At 35.0% G+C, this 27371-nt stretch overlaps 1 protein-coding gene across 2 annotated transcripts in view; it reads left to right on the forward strand.

Annotated features, from left to right (window-relative positions):
* The window catches only part of LRBA (LPS responsive beige-like anchor protein), a 402048-nt gene that overhangs the window by 101165 nt on the left and 273512 nt on the right, over positions 1-27371 (forward strand). For both annotated transcript variants that reach the window (XM_039391039.1, XM_039391040.1), the window contains 3 exons: positions 8022-8100; positions 8370-8503; positions 10727-10788. In XM_039391039.1, the coding sequence (XP_039246973.1) occupies positions 8022-8100; positions 8370-8503; positions 10727-10788 (275 nt within the window). The remainder of the gene's footprint in view (positions 1-8021; positions 8101-8369; positions 8504-10726; positions 10789-27371) is intronic.

Here is a 27371-nt window from a genome sequence, read left to right on the forward strand (position 1 = left end):
CATACGTTTGGATATTTTCTGAGAATTTGTCCCCCAGATCATTTTATTATTCCTAATTTTGCTGCTGTGGCTACACAAATCTAAAAAAACTAACCTGTTTATAAATAAAAAAAAAAGCAAAAGTAATGCTGTATTAGAAAAACCCCAACTTTGCAACAAATGCAAATGTCTGAGCAATATTTGTCATAATTTTAAGATTTCTCACTATTTTGTAAAACAGGCATACTATATTAACTTGTATTTAGTATAAATCTGGTGTATTCTAAAGACTACTTTTTGTTACAGATTAATTATGTAAAGTATAAGCTTATTTATAAATTCTAAGGTATTTGCCTAAGGATATATGTGTTAGTGCTAAGTAGTACTGAAAATTATATACAAGTGTTTCCAATAGCTTTAGCCTGAGGTCAAATTCAGTGTTGATGCCAAACTAATTGCTTTGGACAGTTTTTTTTCAGTGGGGACAAAATTGAGTAGGTTGTTTATAAGCAAGTGTTCCTTTGAACCCTTAGTCTTTCTGGTCGTTCTTGTATGAGATAAATGATGTTTAACCTTGCTGTGTCAAAGGCATGCTTTTCTACTTAGCCATGTTTGAGTCACAAGGCTGTATAGAATCTCATAATCGTGCCCATGAAGTTTGATTTCAAGACTTAGAACTGATTTGCATCTTAAATCGAGGAAGTCTCAAGTTATGCCTGATTATTGACGATTTTTTCAATGTTTGAGTTTCTCGCTTCCTGTTTTTATGAGCTTATATCCAAACTGCAAAGACTGGGGAAAAAAATGTGATCTGTTATCATGTCCTCTAGTACTCATGTGTCTGGAAGATGCTTGTTGCCAATCTTCAACTTCCCATTCCATTTCTCAGGAGAATCAAACAGTTTTTGTTTCAGCCGCAAAAAAGGAAAAGAAAAGCTATTGAAATCTAGTATGTTCCTACTTTCTGTAAAGGGGAGAATCCATTTTGTCACCAAAACTGCAGGAGGTAGCACTGTACTAGTCTAGGAATAGTGTTTGAAATAGGGGAATTAACTGTCTTTTGAAGTGTCACAATTCTTTAGTGAAGATTGGCTCTGAGAAGCTAATCTGTTTGAAAAATAAAAAAACCTCACATACACTGAAATTGTTTTAAATAATTGTGAATTTTTTAGCTTCTGACTGGTTTACCCCGATTAGATGAGGGCTTAATTATTACAATTTCTGAAGCAAGTACTCACTTGCTTTTAATAAAAACAAAACAGACTAACATTGATTTTCAGATTTAGTCAATCTTTTAGGAACGTATAGAAGAAAAAAGTAGGTGCTCCTGTGCCTGTAGAATGTATGAGAAATCCAGACAATAAACAATACTAATGTAGTTTGTAACTGTGTGACTTCTAGCATGTCTGGGAGTTTTGGCAAAAATTGGACATGTAATCTGAACTGATATGCATAAAAAGAAACTAATCAGGATTAAAAATAGGCATGTTTAGACTGGCAATCTAATAAATTAAAAGAAAAAGTAAAGGGATAAATGAAATCATGTCTTAAACAGATTAAAACGTGAGACTGTTCCTTTTTGCCCCGGTAAAATAATGGCACGGAAACAAAAATTTTGCAGAGTTGGAGTGGTTTGCATCTAATGTTGCTCATGTAAAATTGCACACATTAAGTTTGAAATGAAGTTGTGTATAAGGCCTTAATTTTTTTTTATTTGAGGATGGAAGTAGCAATAAGCAAACTTCCTATAAAACCAAAATATTTATAAATTTCCTCTGATTTCAAATCACATGTTCTTTCACTAATTTTCATTTTCATGCAACAGAGAATCAGTATATCTTTCTTGTTTTTTCAACTAACATTCATTATAATTCTGTTTACTTTCTTTAATTAAGAAAATAAATGAGTTAAATCCTTTTAAAAATATGCTGAGCTTAAGGAGGATATGTAGTGAATATAAATTTGGAGCTATTTCACGCTTTATACGAAGGTTATTCATTAAACATTATTACTACATTTAAAAATACGCGTCATCTTTTTTTTGCCAAAGTGAGTTTTGTATACAATTGTTTGATAAATTTTAAAAACTGATAAACAGAACCATAATATATTAACATATAATGCTTTACTGTGAAAACTCAAGCAGATTTACTCCGAAACATAGATGAAAGTGAGATGCAGGCATTGAAATAGGATTAAACAGCAGGTGATATGTTCTAATTGCACTGTGTACATACACTCAATTTGGCAATAAGTTACATATAGTATGTGAGCAGCCTCCACCTGTAGATGTGATGTCAGAATTGCTTGTGTTGAAATACCAGTCAGTCCGTGTGGTTCCGGATGCCTCCATTGCCATTTGTGTGTGCTCAGAATTCATCAGCCTCCTTCCCCATAATTTTTCCTGAAGTTTGCATCCTGCCTGTAGATCAAGGGTTGTAGTATCTCAGATATTTGATGCTTGAGATGGTCCTAAGCTCATATCACGTGGATGTGACATATCCTGGCTTCCCAAACGCAAAGTATTGACAAGTTGGAAAGATAACCGTCTAAGCTCACTCTGTTCCTCTGGTACTTTGAAAGAGGGTGAAAGCATGTTTTGGCCTCAGACAGCCTGGCCTTTTTGCAGAAGTTCCTTCACCTTCACTCATTCAAGCTGCAGAGTATTTCACAGCACAAAAATACAAATGTGCCCCTTGTGGTCTGAACTTTACTGTCAGTATGTTGCTGATGGCTGGTATTTGGGTTGTTGGTTTGCTGCAATTGCTAGTCCAATTGTTGAAATATCTTGGAAATACATGGAGAAAATAAAGCTTGGTGGCCCATGTTGAGCCAATCATTTATAGTCTCTTACAGAGGGTGGTATTGAGCAAACTAACATATTTACTAATAGTAATCTAAGAAGGGGGAATTCACTTGAATTGTTTCTTCCTTGGATTGTCTCATAGGCTGAATGTGAGATTTTCCTGCACATGCTGTGTCCAGGAAGGGCTACTGCTAAGACAGGACTAATATTTGGATAGGCAGGACTTGGCTGAGTTGCCTGAGCTTTAAATGTTTCAATTACAGCTGTAATGTTCTGAAGTGGTGTGAATTTTTTAAACTGTTTTGCAGTTTGCACTTCCAGTGTTTTCTCTAGTGCTCTGAGTTTCTCTGTTTATGTACTTGAAGGATTTCACGTGTTTTATTACCGCTTCACTCTAAAGAACTCGACCTTTCACCATTCAGTTTGCAAATGGTTGTTCAAATACAACTTCTGTGAAGAGAGTGTAGGATAAGTCTGTGGGAAGCAGGAGTGAATTGCCTCTTGTCCTTACTGATGCTCTGAATGTAGAAAACACTGAGGAGTTCTACTCATTTTCTGTTGCCTGTTTCCTCCACTTCCTACTTGAAGTTCTTTGAGTTTCACTTGTTTTGCCTCTGAGCCACACAGAGTTGCCCACAGGATTTTTGCTTCTCCTGGGAAGACACAGGGGCTGTTCCCCAAAGTGTCAAGTCATAAATGAGTCCATGTCAAAGGCTGAGGTGAAAAAGGATGCTTGGAAGAAATGCAGGGATAAGCAGTAACAGGAGATAAAAATGGAGTTGTGACTCCTGAATGCTTGTTCTGTATATAGAGAAATGTAAATTTTCTCTAAACAAGTTGGCTTGTTTTGCAAAGATGAATGGTATTTATTGATTTTTATACGCAGGTGAAAATGAACTTGAAGTCTTGCAATAAAATACATTAGCAGGAGACAAGCTAAAGTAAAAATGAGTGTGAAGTGAGTTACCATCAGTGTTGAGGTTATTCAAGAAATTCACTGGATTATAGTAGCTATTTCAAAGAGAATTCCAACTTTACAGTGACAGTAGTTGAAGGCTAGTTACTGAAGCAAAATGACACTTATAAAAATCTCAGATGCTGATGATATGCAATGGAAATGGCTTACTATTGTGCCAGTAAAAAAAACTGTTTTAAAGCCACTTCTCTTAAGAGAAATTTTCACCATTGTTTCATGAAGTCTGTTTTGTTTTAGCCTACAGATGTGTTTATGTAACAGATCCTTTATATTAGCTTGTAAAACCTTTCATTGTAGTCTTGCATTGTGCACTACCAGCCCTGGAAGTGTATTTTTGAATAAGCTCATTATTTTACTGGATACCTCTTCCACAAAGGGCATCAGTGTATGGTAGGTCTGTTGTACAAAATTAAGGGGTATGGTTATTTAATTCAACTCCTATTCTTTTTACCTCATCTCTGTTCTCACTGAGTAAAGTATATCCTCACGTACTGCTTGTGTATTGCCAAGTCTACTTTGTAAGTGTATATGTAAAAGCGTAAGGATCTTGCACAAGGAGTTTCTTTAACAATATTTTATTGCTAGAGACACTTATTTGTTTAGACCCTTGGGGACCTTGAATAAACAATAAGGCTTCACTGTAAGGGTGCTAGACAGATGATCTATTTGCATTTTCTTTTATGTTCTTGCAAATGTCTGTAAAACTGTCAGTTTGAAGGAGCCAGTTTATCAGTGAAAGGATAAGGAAGAGATAAGTCAGTTTAGTTCCACATGTTTGAAGTAGCTACTGCACTTACCCACATGTGTGTTGTGGATGAAAATATGCTACTGAAGTATTTTCATTTTTTTCAATAAAGGCAGAAAAAGTAGAATGAAAAGCCACCTCTGAGTTGAACAAAGTAAAAAAAGTACTTCCACAAAACAAAATTTGCATGCAGAAATCACTATGCCTAATCCTATTGAAAAAACCACTGAAATTCTCAGCCGCAATAAATCTGAGATTCACCTCTTTTAGTGAAATATATCTGAGTTTGGAATGTGGACCGAGGTGTTGATAAGCCTGAAGAAATTCAGACCATAAATATTTTTATGTAATCTTCAAAAAAGAACATCAGTTTATGTAGATGCCTGCCTTAGGCTGTTGTCAAATTCAAATGATCAGTGCTTTTTCTGTTATGTCTATATTTAAAAGTTGGTTTAACCTAAAATTTCATAGTTTTACATTTGTGCATGATCTGTTTTGCACAGTTTGTTTTTGTTTCTAGAAGAAAAAAACAATCATGTCCTGTGTTGTCAGTGATTTCCTTTACCTCCCACTCAAACTATTTTTACCAGTGTGTTGAAAAAATGGAAAAACAAAAAAACCCCAGCCCATCCCCAAAAATAAAACAAACAACAGAAACCCCAAGTTACCCTAGACTGAGTGTATGTCTCTTTATTAGCCTCATGATGGCTATTATGCCCTTTCATTGTCCTTGGAGATGTTTCCCTTGATCTTTTTTCCTATTTCTTTCCCCTCAGTTATTTTGCTGATGGCCTAAATATTGCATAGAATTATTTTCATCTCATTTAATTGTAAAACTCACACTATTATGCTGCACTGTCAAGTCTTATTTTATACTGATAAAATGATCCTTGCATTTAATAGGATGGGATTTTAGTTGTATATACAATTGACTTTATAACCATACCCAATAAGTAGTGGATTACTGGTCACAGATTTTAGATGTAATAAAAAGCATTTGAGCATTTACATAACAAGACACAGTCTTGTATTTAGAGGACTTTCTTATTTTGAAGGCTTTGGACTCCATTTCAATTTGGTGTTGTGTTGAACTGGCCAGACCAATGTGCTGATTTCCCCTTGTGGACAGTGTAGTGTAAATCCACTACTGGGCATGTGGGCTTCAGAATATTTTTAAGCTAGAGGGGCCCTGTTAAATGAGAATAGGGATGTTAGGCTTTAGGGAGAAAGCTGGGAGTTCTAGTAAAATTACTTGAATAAAGGTTATCATGAAAAATGAAATAGTTGTTTTAAAATCTTAATGTTTAAAAGATTTAGTTAGAAAAGCTGTTAAGTATCTGACAAACAACTGGAGTCTTTGGAACCACTGAATCATGTGGCTTCCTGCCTTATGTGGGCTTTGTTTTGTTTTTCTGTGCAGGAGGCTCTGTTCTAATTTTCGGCACATCATTTGACAGCTTTTCCTTTGGGAATACCCAAAATACTTTTTGGTGGTTTGACTATGTAAAACTAGATCTTAAAGAAATGGAATTATATCCATGAAAACATTTACAAAATCTAGCCATCACCGTTGAAACTTTCAGGAGTGTATATTCGATTAGCCTTTATTAGATAAATTATTTAGGATACAATGCCCAGAAGATTGATGTTTCACTTTGCTTTCAGCTAACACTTTGTTCACCACTTTCTTATGTTCATTCTGTATGACCCACTCAATTTCCTTCTGATCCCATCATCTCCATACAGCTTCAGGTTGAATTTATGAAAGGCATAAGTGAATCACCATCACAAAGACATCTCCTGCCTGTGAAGAAAAAAAAAGAAATAAGAGCAAAACTTTTCATTATTTTGAGGCTATAGTTTATTTTATCAGTTTCTGTGATGTCTTTGAAACAAGATTAGAAAAAACATCTTCCCTGGATAGAAAAACAAAAAAACACACCCTACCCACCACAAAACCCCAGCATTTCTTGGAGGAATCTCTGCGTGCCACAGTTTTGGAGCAGAAGTTTAAAATTTGACAGGAGAAATAAATTCAGTATCTCAAGGATCTGTCTTTGCCATCACTTTTCAAACCTATTCCACTTCAGTCAGGTTAAAAGACTTTGAAGGGTTGGAGTTGACACATTTTGGTAGACAGTTTTAAGATCTTAGGAGCTGATTTCCAGACAGGTTGCATTTAAGTGAGCTCACTCCATTGTAGGCGGGACCATCAGGATTGTTTCTATAGTTACAGTTCTGAGAAGGGTCACTTCTTTGCTAAGGTAGATGTGAGAACTGAAATGATTAAACTCTCTTCTTTCATGCTTTTTTCCTTTTTTTTTTTTTCCCCCTCCTCTCCAGCAACATAAGAATCTGAAACTGGCGAGGTGAGAGGAAAGAGAATAGGACAGGGTCTAAGGGTGGAAAGAGATAGGATTGCAGATGGACTAGAAGCAGTCATGCTCCTGGGAAATGCACAGAAATCTGTCTGCTAAGATTCATTCCTCTCCATAGTTTGGAATGCAGTGTAAGATTTGTGAGTCACCATTCCTGTCCTGGCAGAAAATATCTGTGAAGTCTCTGGCTGTCTTTGCTTACCCCCTGTTCATCATCACTAATACCAATCCATACTGCAGTATGGAGGTTACATTTCTCTTTATATACTGAACAGCAGAATTTAATATTTACAGATTCCTCCTGTGCTGATGAGAGCCATGGAGTGTCAATTTGACGTAACACAACTGCTTTTTTTTTTTTTTTTTTTTTTTTGGTAAGTGTAGGATACATAAGTGACCCAGTCTTCCCTATCAACCTTTGAATAATTAATGTGGCAAAGTTAATAACTCATAAATGAGGTTATACCACTGCCATCATGCTAATGACACTGGCAGTGCAACGGAAAATTTTATCATAGCTGTCTCTGTCAGAGTCCTAATGTTGCAAAAATTTAAGGCAGGCTGTTGAAAATACCCACTCATTTTGTTTTCTGCACGATTTTGACGCGAATATATTTTAATTTTACACAAAAATACTGTGCAAGTTACTTGAAATTAGATGAGCACTTCTAGTAACCAAAAGAGATGCTTTAAAACTTTACCATTTGGCTTTACATTATTATATATTAGTATTATTATATATTTTAGCACATTACGGGAACATCAAAGGTGTAAGACATTGTTTCTATTTGCTGCTTAAGGTTGCGTTACTGAATTTGTTCAGAGGGAATTATGGCTTATAAGACCAAAAGGGATCACTGCAGTCTAGTCCAACTTCCTTCACAAAACAAACTGCAGCACTTCCTTGAATCACAAAACAAACTGCAGCACTTCTATTTGTACTAGAGCAGCATTTAAAAAGCTTACCATGGCATACCTGGTATATATGAATGCAAATAAATGTGACTCTTATGGAAGAAAACGTTTGAGGTACAAAGAGGTGAAAGGTTTTTACCTAGTCCTCACACAACACTTGAAAAGCAAGATTTCTTCTGTAATTCATTTATATGATTTGTTCATTATTACTTTCTCTTGTAGGAAAGGGATCATCTAATTCAAAATTGCCATCTGTTCCTACGGTTTCTTCAGTGCCTGAGGATTCCGCCTCAAATATGAGGTAACTTCTTCAATTGAACATCTGAACAGCTGTGCTGTGGCTCACATTTTTGATATTACAGTTGATATTATTTTTCCACATAACTTAAGAATGTTCTTTTGCTGACGTACAATACATAATGAAGGTTTGGGAAAATACTGAACAACAGATTATTAATTCCTTCTTATAAATGTATATCACATATCACTTAACATTGTCAAAACCTATATTTTTACAAAATTTCAGTAGCTTCCTTCTCCTGTTTCTAATCACATGTATCTCTTTCCTAGTATTACAGACAGGCTTGAACATGCTTTGGAAAAAGCCGCCCCACTTCTGAGAGAGATTTTTGTGGATTTTGCTCCCTTTCTTTCTCGGACTCTTTTGGGCAGCCACGGGCAGGAGTTGCTGATAGAAGGTACAAGTAAGTTTCCATTTAAAAAAAGGTTTTTTTAAATGTGTGCTTTGTTTTACTTTGGAGACTCAAGATTTCTTTGTTTAGGAGATTTCTTCCTTCCTTTCCAAACAGTGCTGTCCACTGGATTTCTTTGCCTCCTGTCCCTTCTGTCTTTAGTCATCTGAAGTCATTGTCATTGCCTCCTCATTTTTACCATCTCTGTAACCTCTTTGTGTCCATCTGATCTTAAATTTCGTGTATCTCATTATGAGAGACAAACTACAGTTGTCTCTTGGTTAGTTTTCCAACTCTTCCAGCAAATTGTCCCATAGAAGCTGGTGTATGAAATATGTTTTGTGAACCTTAAAAAAAAATTAATGGCACAGTCAACACTTTTTTGCAAACTAAAGTATATAATGTAGAAAGTTAAGCACAAAGACTTGCATTTTTACTGGGATGTTATAGCAGAAGGCTTCTTGGGAACTAAGTCAGTAGAGCATGTTCTGGTCCGTTTCTTGCATGTGAGTCTGCTTCTGCCTTTCTGGTTTCCAATTGGAAGGCAACCGTACGGGTAAGAGAAATACGTTGTCAGTATTGAGAATAATTCTCTGGTACTTTTGAGAAGATAAAGATTCATGTGCACAGCATTGATCATGGCTTTTCTTGGTGAAGAGTGGCATAAAATGATTGTGACTGAGATGATGGACTTTTGTTTCTACAGGTAGGATTTCTCTGTTTAAGAATGAGACTCAGTTCTGCAATGCAGAATTAACATCCTCAGTTTAAAAAGTCGTGTCTGTTGGAACACTGTGACTTTAGTAGCGACACCAGTTTTTCAATTTTCTCATAGTTTGGCTATATCATATGCTTTGTCCACTGATTTTTAGAAAGAAAGTTGCAGGTTTTGTCCCGTTAAAGAGGTGACTTGAATTAGAACCAGAGCTTGTTGGAGTTTCCAGTGAAAAGTGCACTCATGGTAGAATCTCATGGTTGCTTAACTTGAGCTGATAACTGGCACGTGAGCTGTATTTGTGCTAATGCAACTAGTTTCTTCCTAGGGAATTAAAGGTCCACTTAAAAACATTTTTGAAACTAATTGTTTCTTTAATTAGGACAGTCATCCTGTATGTAGTTCTGAATATGATTAACATTGGCAGAAACACAATTACAGTATCAAACACGGTCAAGCATTTTCCTGAAGAGTGCTGATATCAAAATCAAGAGTTTGTTAAACTTCACTGAAACTAAAGGTGTTTAGTTTAGGAGTTTAACTTGCTTACTGGTTTGGGTAGGAAGAAATGGAAGGAAGAAGTGTGTGAATTGCCTTCTGTGAGTCTCAGGAAGATGGGATTCTACTTGTGTTTATGCACGTGGGCATCACCTTAGCTGATAAACATTTTAATGGAAGCTGCCTTATGAACAAAATTATTTCATTCATTTAATAAGAAAAACCAGAAAAGTGATTTTCCTCCAAGCTCTATTTGCCAGAGAAGTAAATATCCTATTTAGTTACATTTTTTCTTCTCTGAAGATAAAAGATAATCTGTTTTCAAAGTATTTTGATTGTAGTATAGGTTATATACTCAGATAAATGAGTATTTCATAGATTGGGTGACCAAAAAAAAAAAAGCAGGATAATTATTGGGAGTGTATGAACTGTCTAGACAAAAATAAACACATGAAACCAATTTTTGGGCCTAAAACTCAATTATAGAAAAACACCAAACAAAATGCGAACCCAAATAATAATAATAGTCAAATTAGTTTATAAACAATTGAAAATATATATAATAGGTTACTGCTTGCACTTCTGCTAAGGTTTAGTGTGGGGTTAAGGGTCAAAGTACTAATAAGAGTGTTTGGGATGTCTGCTGCCATGAAACAAAATGGAAACTTGATTGATAGCTGGGGGCTGAAAGGAGAACGCGCAATGGAGAAAGCAGAGGTCATAAAGCCATTTCCCTTCTCTGCATATATAATGATCCAATCCTTCAAGAAATAGCAAAATGTAGATACAGTGGATTAATATAACATATGTTAACCACACTTCTGATCATTTTGACATACAAACATTTATGTGAAAAATGGAGGTAATGTATTACTATTAGCTGTATTGCTATTAGTGGTATGAAAATTTTGGTTTTCTTTTGTTTGTCAAAATGCTTTTAATCTATTGAACTTCAAAACAGTTTTTGTTAGTAGCTGGTGCCATATAAACATGCATTTGTGTATACTTTTTTCTTTTTGTAGGTCTTGTATGCATGAAGTCTAGCAGTTCAGTTGTGGAGCTGGTGATGCTTCTTTGCTCTCAGGTGAGATTTAAGTAGCAATGTCTGAAAGTGCTGTCTTTGAACACAGTGGAAATTACAGTTAAAATTTGACTTTAAATTTGACTTTAAGCTTATATAAATATGTAAAGAGATAATGTACAAGGCCTTTTGATTAAAACCAAAATCATAGTAATTGTATCTATTCAGTTCAAGAGAGAAGATATGAATGGTTTTATGTTACCTTACTAGTGAGCATTTACATAACCTTGAAGATGGTGTGCCCAAGTAATTCTATGCTGTCATTTTTATAAGATAAAATAGGATCAATAAAATATTAAAGAAACATTGATTTCTGCATCTTGACAAGCTGAATCCTCTGGGATAAATAGAATTTTTCCTTTTGTGTAGAGGTTACAAAACAAGTGATAAATACTTTTGAAACCCTGTCATTCTCAATTGATTTGACAAGTACTAAGAATTTGAGAAAATTTAAGTAAGCAACCCTGGTTGTCAGCAGTTTGGTACATTCTCCACTCCTAAAGGCAAAGTGATTTTAGATATTTAAGAAGTGGCCTGTTCCCATGGTTAGAAAAGAGCCAGAGCCTAAAGAACTTTAAATTGTGTATGCTGTATTAATTAGATTTTCTTTTGGGGTTTCTTGTTTTCTTTTTTTTTGTAATTAAACGGAAGACTGTTTTTATTGAGCCTTTCTTTTGGTGCCTTAAAAATTATACCTTTCTGGTAGTAAATTCCCCTACTTAAAACTTTAAAATAGCCTTTTTTAATGGGAATGGTATTGGTCTGGAGGTCAAGGGTTCTGACCCATTTCAAAACCTTTGACCTTCATTTACAACCCTTATGGTTTGCTTGCCTGACGAATAAGGATAATGCAAAATTAATGTTTCTTCACATCGATTTATTCGTTTTAGTGCCTATATTGCCAAATTTATTTAGAGTGTGCTGATAGACATTTCATGAATACAAATGAAAGAATCATAGAAGGTGTGAAAAATCGATAGTCTGCATTGTCAATAAAGTGCAATAAGAACAATTACTTCTGGAGATTACACCTAATAGATTTTACAATGAACTAGTGAAGAGTAGTTATGTTTTCTAGTGAGGTTATTATTAATGAATGTAACTAGAACTTTGCTCACCTACTTTTCCGTCTTCCTCAGGAAATACAATATCTTTTTACCCTGAAAGGAATTTAATATTCCTTTTGGAACTTTTGGAATTTAGAGATTGTTATTTTACATATGGCAATACTGGAAGTGAACGTTGTTCACAACTTCTAGAATATGAACTTGCAGCTGATTTAGATTAGAAAAGAATCTTTGCTACCGAGAAATCCGTATGCAAATTTTACTGTTCATTCATTAAAGTGCTAGAGTAGAACTAATCTGAGTATTAAATATGTATCTGACAGCTTGGTATTACCATTTTAAAAAATTAGTTTTCAGTATCCATGCTGCTTGTATCAATAATTAGTGCTTGACCTTTCCCTCTTTTTTTGGTAGGGTAATCTAATCTTTCTTAAAATCATGTTGTGCTCTGTACTGTACGTCACTTGTTTGGTTTTGGGAAGTGGAAAGGACGAGGAATAAATGACGTGCTCTAATGCATCTATTTGTCATATGTGTCACAATGCCACTTAATGCTAATCTAATCAAATTGAAGCTCTCGTGATTGCTTAGCAGTGCTGGTTGCAGAGACCGGGGTTGTTCTTTGTGAAATAGTAGAAATAAACCAATAAAGTCGCAAAGACCTCAAAGTCTTTCTAAAGTTGCATAGCAGCTGTAATTTTTGGCAGAATATGAAAAATGATGTGAGAAATGAATCTAAAATTAGCTCCAGATGTATACAGATTGTTCTGGGGTGATAATTACATTTTTCACTTTGAATTTTCCTAATTCAAAGAGGTCAGCATGGCAATCACAGAAGTGATTTATTTTGTTAAGAAGTGAACTGTCTTTTGCTACATGAAAGCTTGAGAGATATGAAATTGAATTTCAAGCCGACATTTTAGAGATACTGGGAGGAGATGGGGTTGAGCTTGATTGATTTTTTCCTTTTTTTTTTTTCTTTTTCTTTTCTTTTTTCCCCCCTGCAAGATAGGGTGGGAAATGAAGTGATATCCTTTTGCTAAAATTTTAATTAATTTTTAAGAGGAGATGGAGAGGATGAAGTGCCAAAGATCAAAAGATCAGGTCAAAAAACAGTTTTTAATCACATAAATAATGTGGCATAGTTACAAAGTAAGTATCTGCAAATTTGATTTAAAACTTCACAAATTTGTCAGCCATCACTTTATGAAATTGAAAGATTGCTTTGATTAATCTTTGGTGTTTTTACGATAACCTCTTCTCAAAATTCATTTTAAACATTGTATATCCAGTGTAAGCCATTGGATCATTTTTTCTTAAACATCTGACTTTTTCCTGATGTTTATTTAGATTTGTGGCTGAAATATGGTTTTTTTTTTCCTCAGAAGTGCAAAATGGCATAATAATATCGCACAAGTAATTTTTTCATAAAATTGTGAAAATAAAGCTCTTTCCTATGTGAAGTGTTTTTTTTAAAAAAGGAAGAGGTACCGTTCTGTGGAGCTATTTGTGACACGTGGTGAATTTCTTTTCTTGCTTAAATTTCATATATTTAGGCATATGGAAAAAAAACATTGCTTTTGTATTTGTTTAGTGTTTGCATGTTGGTCTATTGCTTTCTATTTAACAAAGGCAAAAAGAGAAACAGGTGGTTTGAGATACACACAAAAGGCTTTTCCTAAGACAAAACCAGTTTTTTGATAGACACACTACATTTTGAGACGTGTCTCTCTGTGTGTACTTACATTTCTATAAATCTATCAAAACATAAAGAATCCTTCATTTAATATTACTGCAAAGTGTTCCTGCTTATTTGACATTAATATCATTTTTGAAAGAATCGACGTTGCATTCAAGGCCACTTTATAAAAGCGTTGTGTTGCTCATCCTAATTCAGTCTGACACACATTCCAATAACACTACCTCCCTTCTAGGGTTTAAAACTAAATTTATGGCTGAGCATTGTGAAGTGCATCATTTAAAAATGGTTTCAACCCAAAACATCTAATAAATAAATAATGTGTATGGCTACTCAGTAGCAGACTTTCCAGACTAGAAATCATTCCATCGGATACTCAACAGTCCACTATCGGAGAGGGCTGTCAGATAAATCTTATAGTAGCTGCATTCATGTCCTGTAAATCACATGTTATTGTCTGAGCCTTCTGCCAGGTCATCTATTCTTTTCCCATTTATCAGAAATGCATACAGTACAGTGAACCTAGAAGCACCATCTCGTCTGGCCTGGCATCCTGTCGGGGTAATTAAACCAGCCAAAAGAGAGAAGTCCTGCTTCTGTTATCCCTTCTAAATGAGTGACATCAGGATGTTGAAGGTGCTCATGTGCAATTGTGAGACAAGACTTCTACATGGGGAAACTGATGTCACTCCCAAAGAAAGCATTTTCATCTAAAAGGACTTTGTGCCTAAAACGCAAAGGGGGCTTGTATGAATTGAGTGCATATCCCTAAAGCAAATATGCTACCGTACTTCCTTTCATTTGTCAGATATTTTCTTGAAATACAAGTAGGAACAGCTGTGATCTTCCCTACTCTCTCATGAAGGGATTAAAAATATTTCTTTCTTGCTCACATGCATGAAACATTCATCCTGTTATTGTAGCTCCAAGGTGAAATGGTACAAAATAGGTTCCATAGTTTTCCTTGATGCCTGTGAATTTACAAAATCTTTGACACTTGAAAAATGCTTCTTTCTGTAGTAAATCAACTGAATCTCCAGTGGAATATGTGTAAGAGAACTAATTGGATGGTTCTTGTCAGAGTCATCTTTGACTTAAGAGCTTTTTTTCTACTGAATCTAAACTTAGATGACTCATACTGTTCAACTCTTGTATAATCTTCTTGGTTCCTCCTTCCTCTGTCCAGTGTTGTTTCGAAAGGACTAAAGGCACATTCCCGATAGCTCATAGCATATATAAAACCAGGACCAATGTTTTAATACATTTAAGCTCAATATAATTTATCTTTGAGAAATATTAATATGATATATTGCAGTATAACTACATACCCTTAGCTGTTAAATGTATACTGGGCCTTGATAAGATATATCTTTCATGAGGAGGTGGAAGAGAGAAGCATAAACCCTGGTACTCCAGATGTTTTTGTGTGCAGAGATAGCATCTGCTCATATGGCCCAATGAAATATGATTATGGCTGAAAATGTCCTGTGCTGATAGGTTTTGGAGTTATTTTTTGGCGAGAAAAGCATGATCCAGGGCCGTACCACGTGCATTTTAAAAATACAGCAGAGGCTGATCAGTAGTATTAAAGCAGAAAAAAATTACACTGTGAAAGCTGGTCTTACTGCCTCTGTAGGGAAACTTACGGGTCTTCAGCTCTCTTTTTTTCTAGTCCAGTTACCATTGGTTAAGTGGTGAAATTTTTGCCTGAGGTATTTCTTTAGTATGATCTTTCATATGCTACTAAACCCCTTCTTGAATGGATTCTGTTGCTCCTAAAGAAGTCGGTTACATCTCTTGCATGGGCAGTATCTTGGTCATATCATATCTCTTACTTTGATAAGGAATCTTAATTATTTGAGCAATATCAACCTGTGCCATGCAGTCATGCACCCGTACAAACAGGATGATAGCATTATTTTCCCTAAGGGAGAGCAATAAGATAATAGTTACGATTTGGATTTTTTCAGCAGAATTTTCTCACACCCTCCTTTTGCTTCCACCCCATTACTTCAGTGTTTGTGGGATTGCATTAGGATCTTCAGGCTTTTATGGGTATCCTCTGCTCAGAAAAAAAAAAAGCTTTGCATCAGTGATCCAAATTCATTCTCTCAGGAATGGATTTCTGCAGCGTGTTCTAAAATGTGGTAAGTCTTTGAATTACTTGGAGATTTTAGTTGATGCAGAAGATGGCAGGTTTTCAGTTGCTTGCAGAGAGAACACTTTATGCTGATGCTCCATGATCTGCACTGGTTCCTAATTTACTTTTAAGTGCTATTTGATGTGATGGATAACTGTAGTGATTGCTATGAAGTTTTAATTGAATTGGGTGTATGTTAGCTAAAGACTGATGTCACTATGATGCCATGGCAGCTGAACTCAACAGATTCATCAAAACTCTTAACAATATCCTGGTTTAGATATGAAGAGAATAAATGCTGTTTGAGTACTTTTTATGTGCCCCAAGTGTTAGATGATGACATTTTAATCACAGTAATGTTCTTCCATCTAATCACTTTATGTTATAAAAGCTGAAAATAAGTTTAAAAAGCATTTGATCTCCATTTATAGATGTGATTTTTAAAAAAATGTATATGTTTTGGCATAGAGGGTAGATTTTGTGGGGATTTTGTAAGCTGTCACATGATTTTCTATCAACTGTAATACATGCTCTAATTTTCTTTTAGAAGGCATTTAGAAAATATTGGGAGTTGGAAGGTTTTCTTTTTTCTTTTTATATAGTGTGAACTTCTGCAAATAGGATCTTTGTCTTTATCAAAGATTCATGTAGCTGTATTTGAGTTGAAAAAAACCCACGACACTTCAATGATGGATTGCTTTCATGATAAAATGAAAGCAATGGTTAGAACCAAAACTTTGTTAGGCAAATGAAAATGATTTAGATCCTTACAAATAAAAATAGAAAAAAGAATTTACCAAAGTCTAAATGAAGTTCAGAAAACGATGTTGCATGAATCATGCCCACAGGTGTTTGCCTTGTATTGCTAACTTTCCTTGCAAAGCTATGAAGTATTCAGTGTTTCTAGTTTAGTATGAAGGCACTGTATTGAGATACACTTGTGCTCTTTTGAAGAATGTGAAGATTGGGAGAATATTTGATAGCCTAGATTTTTGTAGAGATAAGGTGGCTGTGGTAGTAAGTGAATATTCAAGATCACCTTGCTCTGCTATGGATTATTTGGATTCTTAAACCACCTCAGATGTGATTCATCCCAAGGGAAACCAGGCATATTAATGAAACTGTGTAAATCATAACATTTGAAAATATGGGATTGCCAGACATGTTATTATTTGTTATGCAAGCACCAGTAAGGATGTTCCCAATGCAATTTAGTAACAAATATTACATGGCCCTTGTAACTGAAACACAAAATGGAAGATCCTTATCCTAATCTTCTTTAGGATGCTGTTGGATGGAAAGTAGCTGGGAAATGTCTATTAAGCTTTATGTTCAGTGCTACTTCAGGATATTTTCAGTGAAGAGGTTTTACATCATAAACTGTTTCCTCCTCCAAAACTCTTGCTATTCTTTCCCCCCTGCAAGGTGTATTTTAATCTACAATGCCTTAGTTTTGCAGAGTGGAGACTGTGGTCAGAACTAGAGAGAGAGGGGAAGGGAGATTCCACAGTAGCCAGGGGCTATGCTCTCGAAGTGCTCTCCTGGGACAGAAGGGGCTTAAGTTTCAACTGGTGTTTCAGGTAACAATTATTATTATCACCAGGTAGAATAATCTATCAGAGGAAAAATTTCAACATATCCTCCCAAAGTAGCTAGTAGTCCAGCAGCTTAGGGGCATTTACCAGACATGTCGAAGAGTCCAGTTTTGAAAGAAATTAAGCTCTCTCAATCTGTAAAAGCAACACTGTGATTCATCTGTGTTCTTCTCAATTGCCGTTTCCTTCTTTGGTTGTTGATATATGAAGACATCAGCTCTTTTCTGTAAGGTCTTAGGGCTTCTGCCTTCGCCTGCATTGCAAGACACTTGATATAAACACAGTGAGTTGTTTGACTACTGGTCAGTAGGATTAACTCTGGAGAAAGTGAATGAAAGTTTTGGAAGATGTGGCTGTGGAATCCAGACTCCTTGAATGCCGTCCTTTATTGCTTGGATTTTAGATACTATCTTTTCAGTAAGTTTCCTTCTCACAGATCTGTTGTCTAGATCGCTTGGTTTCTTCCTTACATGAGATATATCTGTGGGTTTATGCATGCTATAACTTCTTTCCTTCCTAAGTGGAAGTTTTTCTTCCATCACTGAGGATTTCCCTTTGGGTACTGAAAACTTATATTGACTACTTTCATACTTGGTATATGTCACTGAGCAGAGTACTTGGAATAACTACAAATGGATTATGTGTGCTATGGATATTTTGCTCCTTGCTTCATTGAACTGTGTTATGCATTCAAAGTGTTTGAAACTGGAGATCAGTTTGGCAGATAACTATCTGAAGTGCAAATCTGATAAGATTGAAATAAATGGAAACAGCTGGGAAAACCTTTTCTTTGAACTGGAGTATGTTGAAATTACATTTAAATTAGCTGAATGTATTTTTTTTTCTTTGACTTAAGCAGTATGTAGATTTTGTCTCTCTAAAACTGGATTATTGTAATACAGTCTGTGTGAAACCTCAGGATAATGTAAAACTTGCCTCTTGGAACGTCATTCCTGCTTCAATTTTTTGTTGCTTTCTAAATTGTTTGAAATTTTAATTGCCTGTAATTGCCTGCAATATTTAGCCTGTTGAGTTCCATGGAATTGCTTAGAGAGCACCCTAATATGTTTAAAGAGGAGTTTATTTCAAACTCTTAATGATTACTAAAGTTCACACTTCACTACGCTTAAGATCTGTTTAAACTCTGTCTTTTCTCTTAGATATCACTGTTGGCTTCAGGAATAATGTGCTTTATTTGCTGTTAGCATGGCTTACAGATAGGCCATTTAAAATGTCTGTGTCCATCACTAGCTAAATTTTAAAAAAATTAATTTTTATAGACTCATGCAAAAAACAATATTCTGTGAAGTGGGTGGATGTGTATTGACAGTTTGCTGAGTAGTAGAAATCAAAGAAGTTTATAACTTTGCTTTTACCTTAAGTGTGGAAATAGGTTAGAATGTAATGAGAATAATTTGCCAATAGTGCATGAATAATAAGTGACCTTCCCTTGACTTCATGATGCAATAACCACTTGATAGTTATATCCTGGCAGGTAATAGTCACAGTAGTTAAAGTGTGTGAGCTAGTATTTTGGCTTTACCTCCTTATATCTTTCCATAATACTTAGTATAGGAGGATGTTTTAAAGGTTTACTCATTCTCCAGTTTGCAGATGAATTGTACGATGTGGGATTTTAAGATGAGCAAAAACTATGATGTGTTACATTTAGTATGAGAAAAACATAAGTATGTATGGTATATTATACATTCATTAAATGGAGTTGATGTTCCTGCATATTAGATATAAATAATGGTCAATGCAATAGTGTAAATGGTTGTTTAGTCTAGGCCTGCTCTAGACCCACTAGAAAATGCCCTCTGCAGTTTGCAGCCACTGTACTTTGAAGTGTTCAACAAAAGCAGGCCATATCAACTGCAAACTGAGAAAAATAGTGTGAATGAGCCAGTGTTTTTTGGTTCATACTACACAGCTTCTTTGTGGGAAGTAATTGTGGTTTTGAACAAAAATTAAAAAAATACATCTATATGTAAAATCAAGATGTTCAAGTGCTATGTATTAGACTAAGAAGGTGTTCGGAGAGCTACAAATGGATAGGTGTGTTAAAGCCATGATATTTTTGTGTGGACTGATATGAAGTTTTGTTTCTTGGGACAAGACACTTGGAGAATTCAACATGACTTGCAAGCTTGGGGTAGAAGAATAAAAGATAGGGTTAAAAACCGCAAAACCATTCTTAGAAATAGTTTACCACACTGGAGTGGAGAGAGGTGAACTTTTTCTAAGTTCTCCTTACTAAAACAGAATTCTGTGGGAAAATGAGGATTTTCCCTCCCAGAGTTTCTTTTTTTTTTTTTAATCAAGTGCAATCTTTAGTGGTTGTTCTATAGACTTTTCAAATAGTATAGGCTCATATGAAGAAAAATTTTCTTATGAATTGAAAATGATTTGCATTTGGTCAGGAATCCAGGACAAGGTGTTGGTGTGAGTTTAATGGAAAACATATCCTCTACAGCTAAAAATAATAACCTTTAAAGGTGTGTTACTGGGACTTTGTTTGATTAATGTATGCATTTTTATGTCTAGGGAGGAGTGTGGATTGTCTAATGTAAGTGTGACTCATGGGGGTGTGATAGGGGAATGGGACAGCTTCATTTCTATGAATGTACACTGCTGCAGATGTTCAAAACTAAGGGAACATAATTTAGCTACAGAAGCAAGACTTTTCTGAAGAAAAAAGGCATCCTGTTGCTTCGCCAGCACACTAGGTCTTAAAAAAACACCACCATTTAAGGTGAGTTTTGTGCAGTGAGAGCACACCCTGTGGCTTGGCAGTCTAGTCAGAAGGATGATACCATGCTGACTTTATAACTAGATCTTTGAACAATATTCTCATGGGTGGTAAATGCAAAACAAAGTAATATCAACTGGCACTTAATTCTGTGAGCTCCCTGCTGATGGGGCTCTGCACTGAAATGGAACTCTTCCTGACAGGAAGTCAGCCGCGAAGTGTGGAGACCTCTGAAAATAAAGTGTGCTTTAATTTGACACCCTGCTGTTTTACAGCTAGTCTGTTTAATTTGAGACTATGAAAAGAGGTTTAGGTGAGGGGAGGGGTATGAGATTATGGAAAGTTCAGTGAGCAGCAATCCTTGTTGCTGATTTAATACTAATTACGAATATGTGAACTTTTTTTGTTCGTGTTCATAAATGAAATAATGTTATCTCTGTTTCCAAGCGACACTGCTTAAGGAACTTATGATTTGGGGAGAAGTGCTGTTTACTTAAAGTTCTACCAGGAGAAACTTTGCATAGTGGTGCTCTTCAGTTTACTGTTTAACTTTTAGCCTTATTTATATTCATCTGTGCCTTTTTGGATATTTTTGCAACTGGGAAAATGCCTGTGTCATCAAAGTTTGTTGATGATGCACTAATCTTCCAATAAATAACTTGTTTAACTTACTAAAAACTCATAATTCAGATTATGTAGAAATCATGATACTGAGGTGCATGTCTGTTAAGCGTTAGATCCTAGTTCTGAGCCACATTTGATTCAGAAGAACCAACTGAATTTTCCAGTACTCTTTGAATAGTTATGAAGATATTTATTTGAACTTCTAATTAAAATGGTTATATTTTTCTTTTGGAAAATTCACTTGATGAGTGCAGGGGAGGATTTGCAAAGAAAGGAGCAGAAAATTACTATTTATCATGTTTATTGTAGCAACATGTAGGGAAACATGAAAATAGACTCCTGTGTTGCGGTGTGTTGTGTATTATATTTTAGTCTAAAGGAAGACAAGAGATACAGGATGAGGAAGGGAGAGGAGTGTGCAAGTAGAGCATGATGGAAGAGATGCATTAGTTTTTCTACCTTTTTTTTGTTATTTGAGTTAGCTTCGTTTTCTCTAAATCTTTTAAGAAAAGATCTGCATTAGGATAGGATTGCTCAAGGGAATAACAAAGGACAGGTTTGGACATATCCTGTCTTTTGAATGAAGAGCTGGGACTGGCTTACATGCTTCATTTCCATTCCCTCAAAGGTACAATGATGGTGGGAATCTTGGCTATCGTTTGCGTGCATCATTATGAGAGTTTAAATAGAAACTGAGCTACATTTGGGGAAAAGAATAATGCAGAATCATTGAATGGTAGAATGGTTTGGGTTGGAAGGGACCTTAAAGATCATCTAGTTCCAATCCACCTGCTGTATAAAGGGGCTTGTGGTTCCAAAACCAGTGTACACTGTGTATATTACTGAGTTCTTTTACTAGTTAAATTCATTTATTTAAAGCTAAAAATACTGAGCAAGAAGGTTGCTGCTATTTGGTGGTGATGATGAATGTTGCTATGGGTGGGATCAGTCCATCCCTACTAGTGCAACTGTGCAGCAGTGACTGTGCTGTGATTTTCTTGTCCTTATAATTAGTAGTCTACCTTGAAAGCCAATTTTTTTCCATTCTGTGCTTTTACAAAATCTCAAATGACAATCAAAGTTAAAAAAACAATGAAATCAAGAGTCAGTTGCCTTATATTCTTGCTATTCCTCAATTTATTTGCCTTTATTCATAAAAAATGTTGCTGTGACTTCAATGCCATTATTTGGATCTCTTCCCTTTGTTAATCTTGTGTTGTTCCTTTTCCTCACTTTTGTTTTTCTGTCTCATCTCCTTTAACTCACAGCTTCATACTTTCCATTGCTGCGTGTTTACAGAACTACTTGGCATTTTGATTTCTCAACTAATTTTTAAGATTCCTGTTCCTATTCTTTCTGAAGCTAGTCTTTCATCTTGACTTTGAAAACAGCCGATGGTTAAAGAACCTGAAGAGGAAACTGCGGTGGAAAAGGTTTGCTTCTAGATGAACTCAAACCTGACCCCTAATTTTGTTTCATGAGGAGTCATGGCAACAGCCTACTAGTGGGAGAGAGTAAGAGAGTAGCTGCCCGGGCAAATTGCTTCCTACATCAGAAACTGTGGATCTGAAATCAGTGATTGCTCATTTAATTTTTCCCCAGTTTTTCCTACTTTTTAGAAACTAGATACAAAAATTAGGTTTGAGTGGTGATGATATGCGCCTTTTATGCTGTGATAGTTATTATTGATATAGTTTTTATTTATTCAGATAGTGATATTTTCATAATTTTATATGACCTTTCAGATTAGGTTGTTTAAGTTTTTGTTTATTGTTAAAATCTTGTTTTAAGAATATTTGGTATCAGCATAAATTATGACAACTGCAACCTATCTCGAGATTTTCTGGCTGTACGTAATTGTTAAAGATTGTATATGCTGCAACATTTTATGCTCTGTGTCTTACATGAAACTGTATTTTTTAGGATAGATTCGCATAGTTTGTAGAGAAAACAGTTGTCACTTTGAGAGTAATCTCATAGCATAAAGGGCATTATCTAAAAAGCTGACAGTTTTTAATGCAGCATTTTTACTGAAGAATCTAGTACTTAAGTATGCAAACTACTCCAGCTCTATATGTGTATAATTTATTTTCAGAATCTATAAAAACTTACTGTGAGTTGAACTCAAAGTTTTAAGTATTGAAATTAAACTCTCATTATAGTTTTAGGCATTTACCACTAACAACATAATGCTAGTTTATAGGAAGCTCTGTTTACATGGAGTAACCCACATGGTTAAACAGCAGGGGAGTCTTCTGCTTTTAGTTAAAAACCTGCTGTTTCTGTATGGCTTATTTACTACTTCTTTAATTCTTAATGTAGTGTGCTGTGGAATTGAGCATGCAAAAGTCGGCAAAGAGTTCTGTTTTCTGCGTCTAGGGTTATTACTTGCTGTACAATAATAAAGGCACTATTTTATTGGGTTACTTGTAATTAACTTCAGCACTAGGCATTGATATAAATCATTCCTAATCTGTTTTCTTTACATTTTCATTCTTTTAAACTGGTTTAACATAGCTTCTTTCTGTTGTCCTTTTACATAAGGACTAGGGTTGTAATTGCTTTTTTGAATTAGGCTGTCGGAAGCTAAATGTGCATGTTGGTCCAAGAATTGATTAAGGAACACTAATGAATTTCATATAGCACTTTTAAAAGATTTGTAATAAATACTCTATACCGGTGATCTGTTATAACATTAGAATTCGATACAGTGTTGTCATGCTGTGCAGCTGGGAAAATATTTCGGTATAAGAAACTTTGATTCAGTTTCATAGTTAAAATAGTAAACAATTATGTAGTTATGAATTTAAAAAAAAGGTCATGTTCCAGCTTTTCCCCAGAGTATGTTTTATGAAACTAGCAATTGTTATTATAATCTTTGTTTCTGTGTTTTTTCAGAGGAAAAATACTGAAACACTTTTAGTTTCCATTTTTTTTCCTGCTCAATCTTAGTGTTTGATACCAAGTGGGTCCTGTGCCTTTCTGACTGATCTATCAATACACAAGTGTACTGCAGCATGTTCAGTTGTTCCTTAACAGCATAGGCTTGAAACAAGAATGTTATTTGTTCTTTTCAGTCTGTTTAGAAACACTGAACGTGTTTGTTTCTTGAATTTCTCGTCTTTTTCAGGGGTAGATAGTTACAGACGCACAACCTCAGCCCACCTTTATAGTTCATTAGTTAGATATGAGTGTGTTTGGGATATTTTCCCACAACAGCAGGCTTGGTGTTATACCTTCACTGGAGAAGCTATTTCATCTAGTTCATTTTTACACAACTTTCTCCTAGCAGACTCATTAAAATTTTTAATACAAAGACTTCAGTTGTGTACTGTCACTAGCTGATTTTTTGACAAAAAGCAATGTCTTTTAAATGGAATGCCAGCAGTAAATACTTTTTATTATAACTGAGTGTGTTTGATAGTTTTAAAAGTCTTATAAAAATAATTAGCTCTTTTATATAGTTCTAATGGCAGCCTTGCAAGTTTCCCCTGGAGCAGTCTCTAATGAACAGGCCTTGATTTTTCCAGTTGGGCTTTTAGATTCCCTGAGGACTTGACTTCAGACCTTGAAGGGCAGCAGCTGCCATTTGTCTTAGGACCAGAGTTGCCAAACAGACAGACCATGTACTAATAGGACACATTTGTACAGCCTGAGTATGTGGAAGCCCGATAGAGGCCTAATGATGATCATCTGTTGAGAGCTTGTAGCTGGCCAGGGTTAGAGTAACTTTTATCACCCTTATTGAAATCAAAACCTCTGTATTGATTGGTGAGATAGCTTGGCTTGTTACATAGATGCAATGTTAAACCTTTCATAGGGAAACCTTTGTTTAAATTTCAATAAATCCAAGCCTGTTTGATAAGGTTTTGCCCCTGACAAGGGGTTCAGAATTTTTAGGAGAGTAGTAAATATTTTTGCAAGTTCTCACTTTGTGTCAGGATTCAGCAACAGTGGTGATGTTCTGTAGAGAAAAGGCCATGGATACAGTTATTGAAATTATTTTTTCTTTGTCAGTTTCTGATAGTTCTGTCATTATTTATCTGTAATCTTAAATTTTATTTGAACATACAGATATGTCTGTATGTATACTGGATAACTTTGTCTCAAATGTATTTTTGTGCTAGTCTTAATTTGTGTCACATCTTTGCCAAATGTTTCTCTTTCATAATTACTTGGCATGTGCTAATTTTGATACTAAATGACTACATAATTTCTAGATATGATTTCCCATAATTCCATTTTGATTTTAATTTTTTCAATGGTGTTTTGTAGATTAAAATAATTTAAGCATGCTTCAATCTTTAGAAGTAATTTATGTTTGCAGATATTCTGCTTAACATGCAGTCAAACTTTTTTTAATTATGAAGAACCCAACTGAGATATAATCTACTTTTCACTATATGTTCTTTATTGCTGAGTTCATTCAAGCCTGTAGTGGATGTGGTGCTGAGAGAGTGCTGACACCAAGTGCAAACACTGCTGAAAAGTTCTTGATAGTTTACTTTAGGCACTTAAAGATTAGTATATCTCTCTATGAACAAGTTTTTCATGCAGATTTGACCTTTACTCTAGGATATAATATGTCTCCTAGTCATATGTTAACACATTTTCCCACCCTGCTCCTTAGTGCTCCATTCATAGTTGTCAGTACCAAAGTCATCCTTTTCCTTTGTTTCATAACCAAAATAAATTATTAAAACTCCACCGGCATTATGGGAAGGATGGATTAACAAAGAATTTGCTCCTTTTTTCCCCTGCTTACTAGTGTGTGTTTCAACTGCTAGATATAGTTCTTAATTGTAGAATGTGTTAAACTTGTTAGAATGATGTTTTTTTACGTTTCTGAGAAAAAGGAATTATTAAGGAGCATGCAAGTGTATGTGTACATGAATGAAAGCAGTAGTGCAGTTCGTTACAGTTGAGAATAGAGCAGTTTTCATATATTGCAAATGGTCTAAATATTCTGTTCTAAAGATCCATGTTTAATTGTTAGCCATCAGACCAGGTGATGGGTTGGTCTTCCAAATGTTTTTATATAGCTTGAAGAATGTATATTTTGGGGTAATTCATAGAATGGTAGAGTGGTTTGAGTTGGAAGGGACATTAAAGATCATCTAGGTCCAACCCTCCTGCCATAATTGTTTGAAATGTGATTATATTTTTTTCCTTAGAATGTACAGATGAGCAGGGATATGTCCATTTGCTGACTACAGGCAAGCACTTGAAATTGAAAACCAACAGAAATCTTAATCAAGAGAATTTTCTTGACATTTGTTTGAGTGATTACAGTTTAGGTATGGTTATATTGGGTTAGATAAAGGCTCCACCTTGCTTGTTGTCTGTCCTATCTCCAACTATAGACACACTTTTTTTATTCAAAAAGAATAAAATAGGACAAGCAAGTGTAATACTTTTCCACTCTTCAGCTATTTTTTGCTCAAGGTATTTTCTGAATTGGATGCAATTTCTGTGTATTTAAGTAATATCAATATATTTATCCTTTGTGTAAAGAACCACCTGCATTCTTTGTTTTGGAGCTGGCTCCTGCTATCTACTGCTTGTAGAAAAAGCTTTTGGCCAGGCCTGTGTGAGGTAAATAAGAGGCTCCTGAAGTGTTAGAACTGAACAAGGATACTCAGACTGAGTAGGAAGCCAACAACAAATGGAAAAAAAATAGACATGGCACTGGAAAAATCAAGTTCAAGGCAGAAATTTTTAAGGACCTTCACTTATCTGATGATGCCATGTGATTAGAGGCATACATTATTTTTAAGAAAGGAAATATGAGGACCAAGTAATATAAAAGGCTTCTAAAATGCATCTGAAGACTGAATTAACTACATATACATGTAGCTGCGATGACATAAAATGGGAGGTACGATTACTAAAGACTATTTGCTAGACTAATCTCATTGTTGGTTATGGTCTAATGCATTTTGTTGGTGTTTGTATTTCCTAGCAAAAAGTAAATGTGGTAATTTATGAGTTTTGTTAGAGCACTTGGTACTGTCATATGAGTGATCATTAGTTGGAGTTAATTAAAAAAACCCACTGTAAAATAGATTAAAAACCCCAACATGACTCAAATGGGACAACAGGTCATGATATCAACCTTGAGGGAGATTATTAGTTTCTGAAAGGAGGGGTTTAAGACCACTACTGTTTAATGTTTTCATTTAATGATCCTTGTGCATGCAGTAAGAATCTGTTAATGAAACTTGTTGATGATATGAAATTAAAGCTATAGAGAACTGGGATATAATTTTGCTTATGGCAGAGTTGTATATAAAGTAAATGTAATATGTTATTCTATGCAAAATTATAATTCAGATTAATTTTAAAACACCACTTCAGGAAAGGGTATAGTACTTGCATTTTATCTAGAGTACTTATGGAGCTGTTTATAGATTCTATTAAGGAAATAGGTGAAACAATAATGAGTTAGGAAATCTCCTTATAAGACATAGTATTTGAATAAAATGTGTTTGTTTTGTTGTAATGGTTATTTTTCATTGTAGCTATTTGTGATAATGTTTAATGCTTCTGTTTTTTTCCCTGCTTCGCTATTGAGTATACAGTGACCAAAAACATTAAAATTAGATTATGTCTTTCAGTTACTAAACATTTATAGCCCTAGGAAATGCTGGTCAATTAAGTACAGCTTAGAACAGGTATGAAATTATTGACTTTGTTGATCTTCCCTTAC

The sequence above is a fragment of the Pipra filicauda genome, unplaced genomic scaffold (genome assembly GCF_003945595.2).
Source record: "Pipra filicauda isolate LSUMZ 115617 unplaced genomic scaffold, ASM394559v2 scaffold8_size5757611_pilon, whole genome shotgun sequence".
In the NCBI taxonomy this organism is placed as follows: Eukaryota; Metazoa; Chordata; class Aves; order Passeriformes; family Pipridae; genus Pipra; species Pipra filicauda.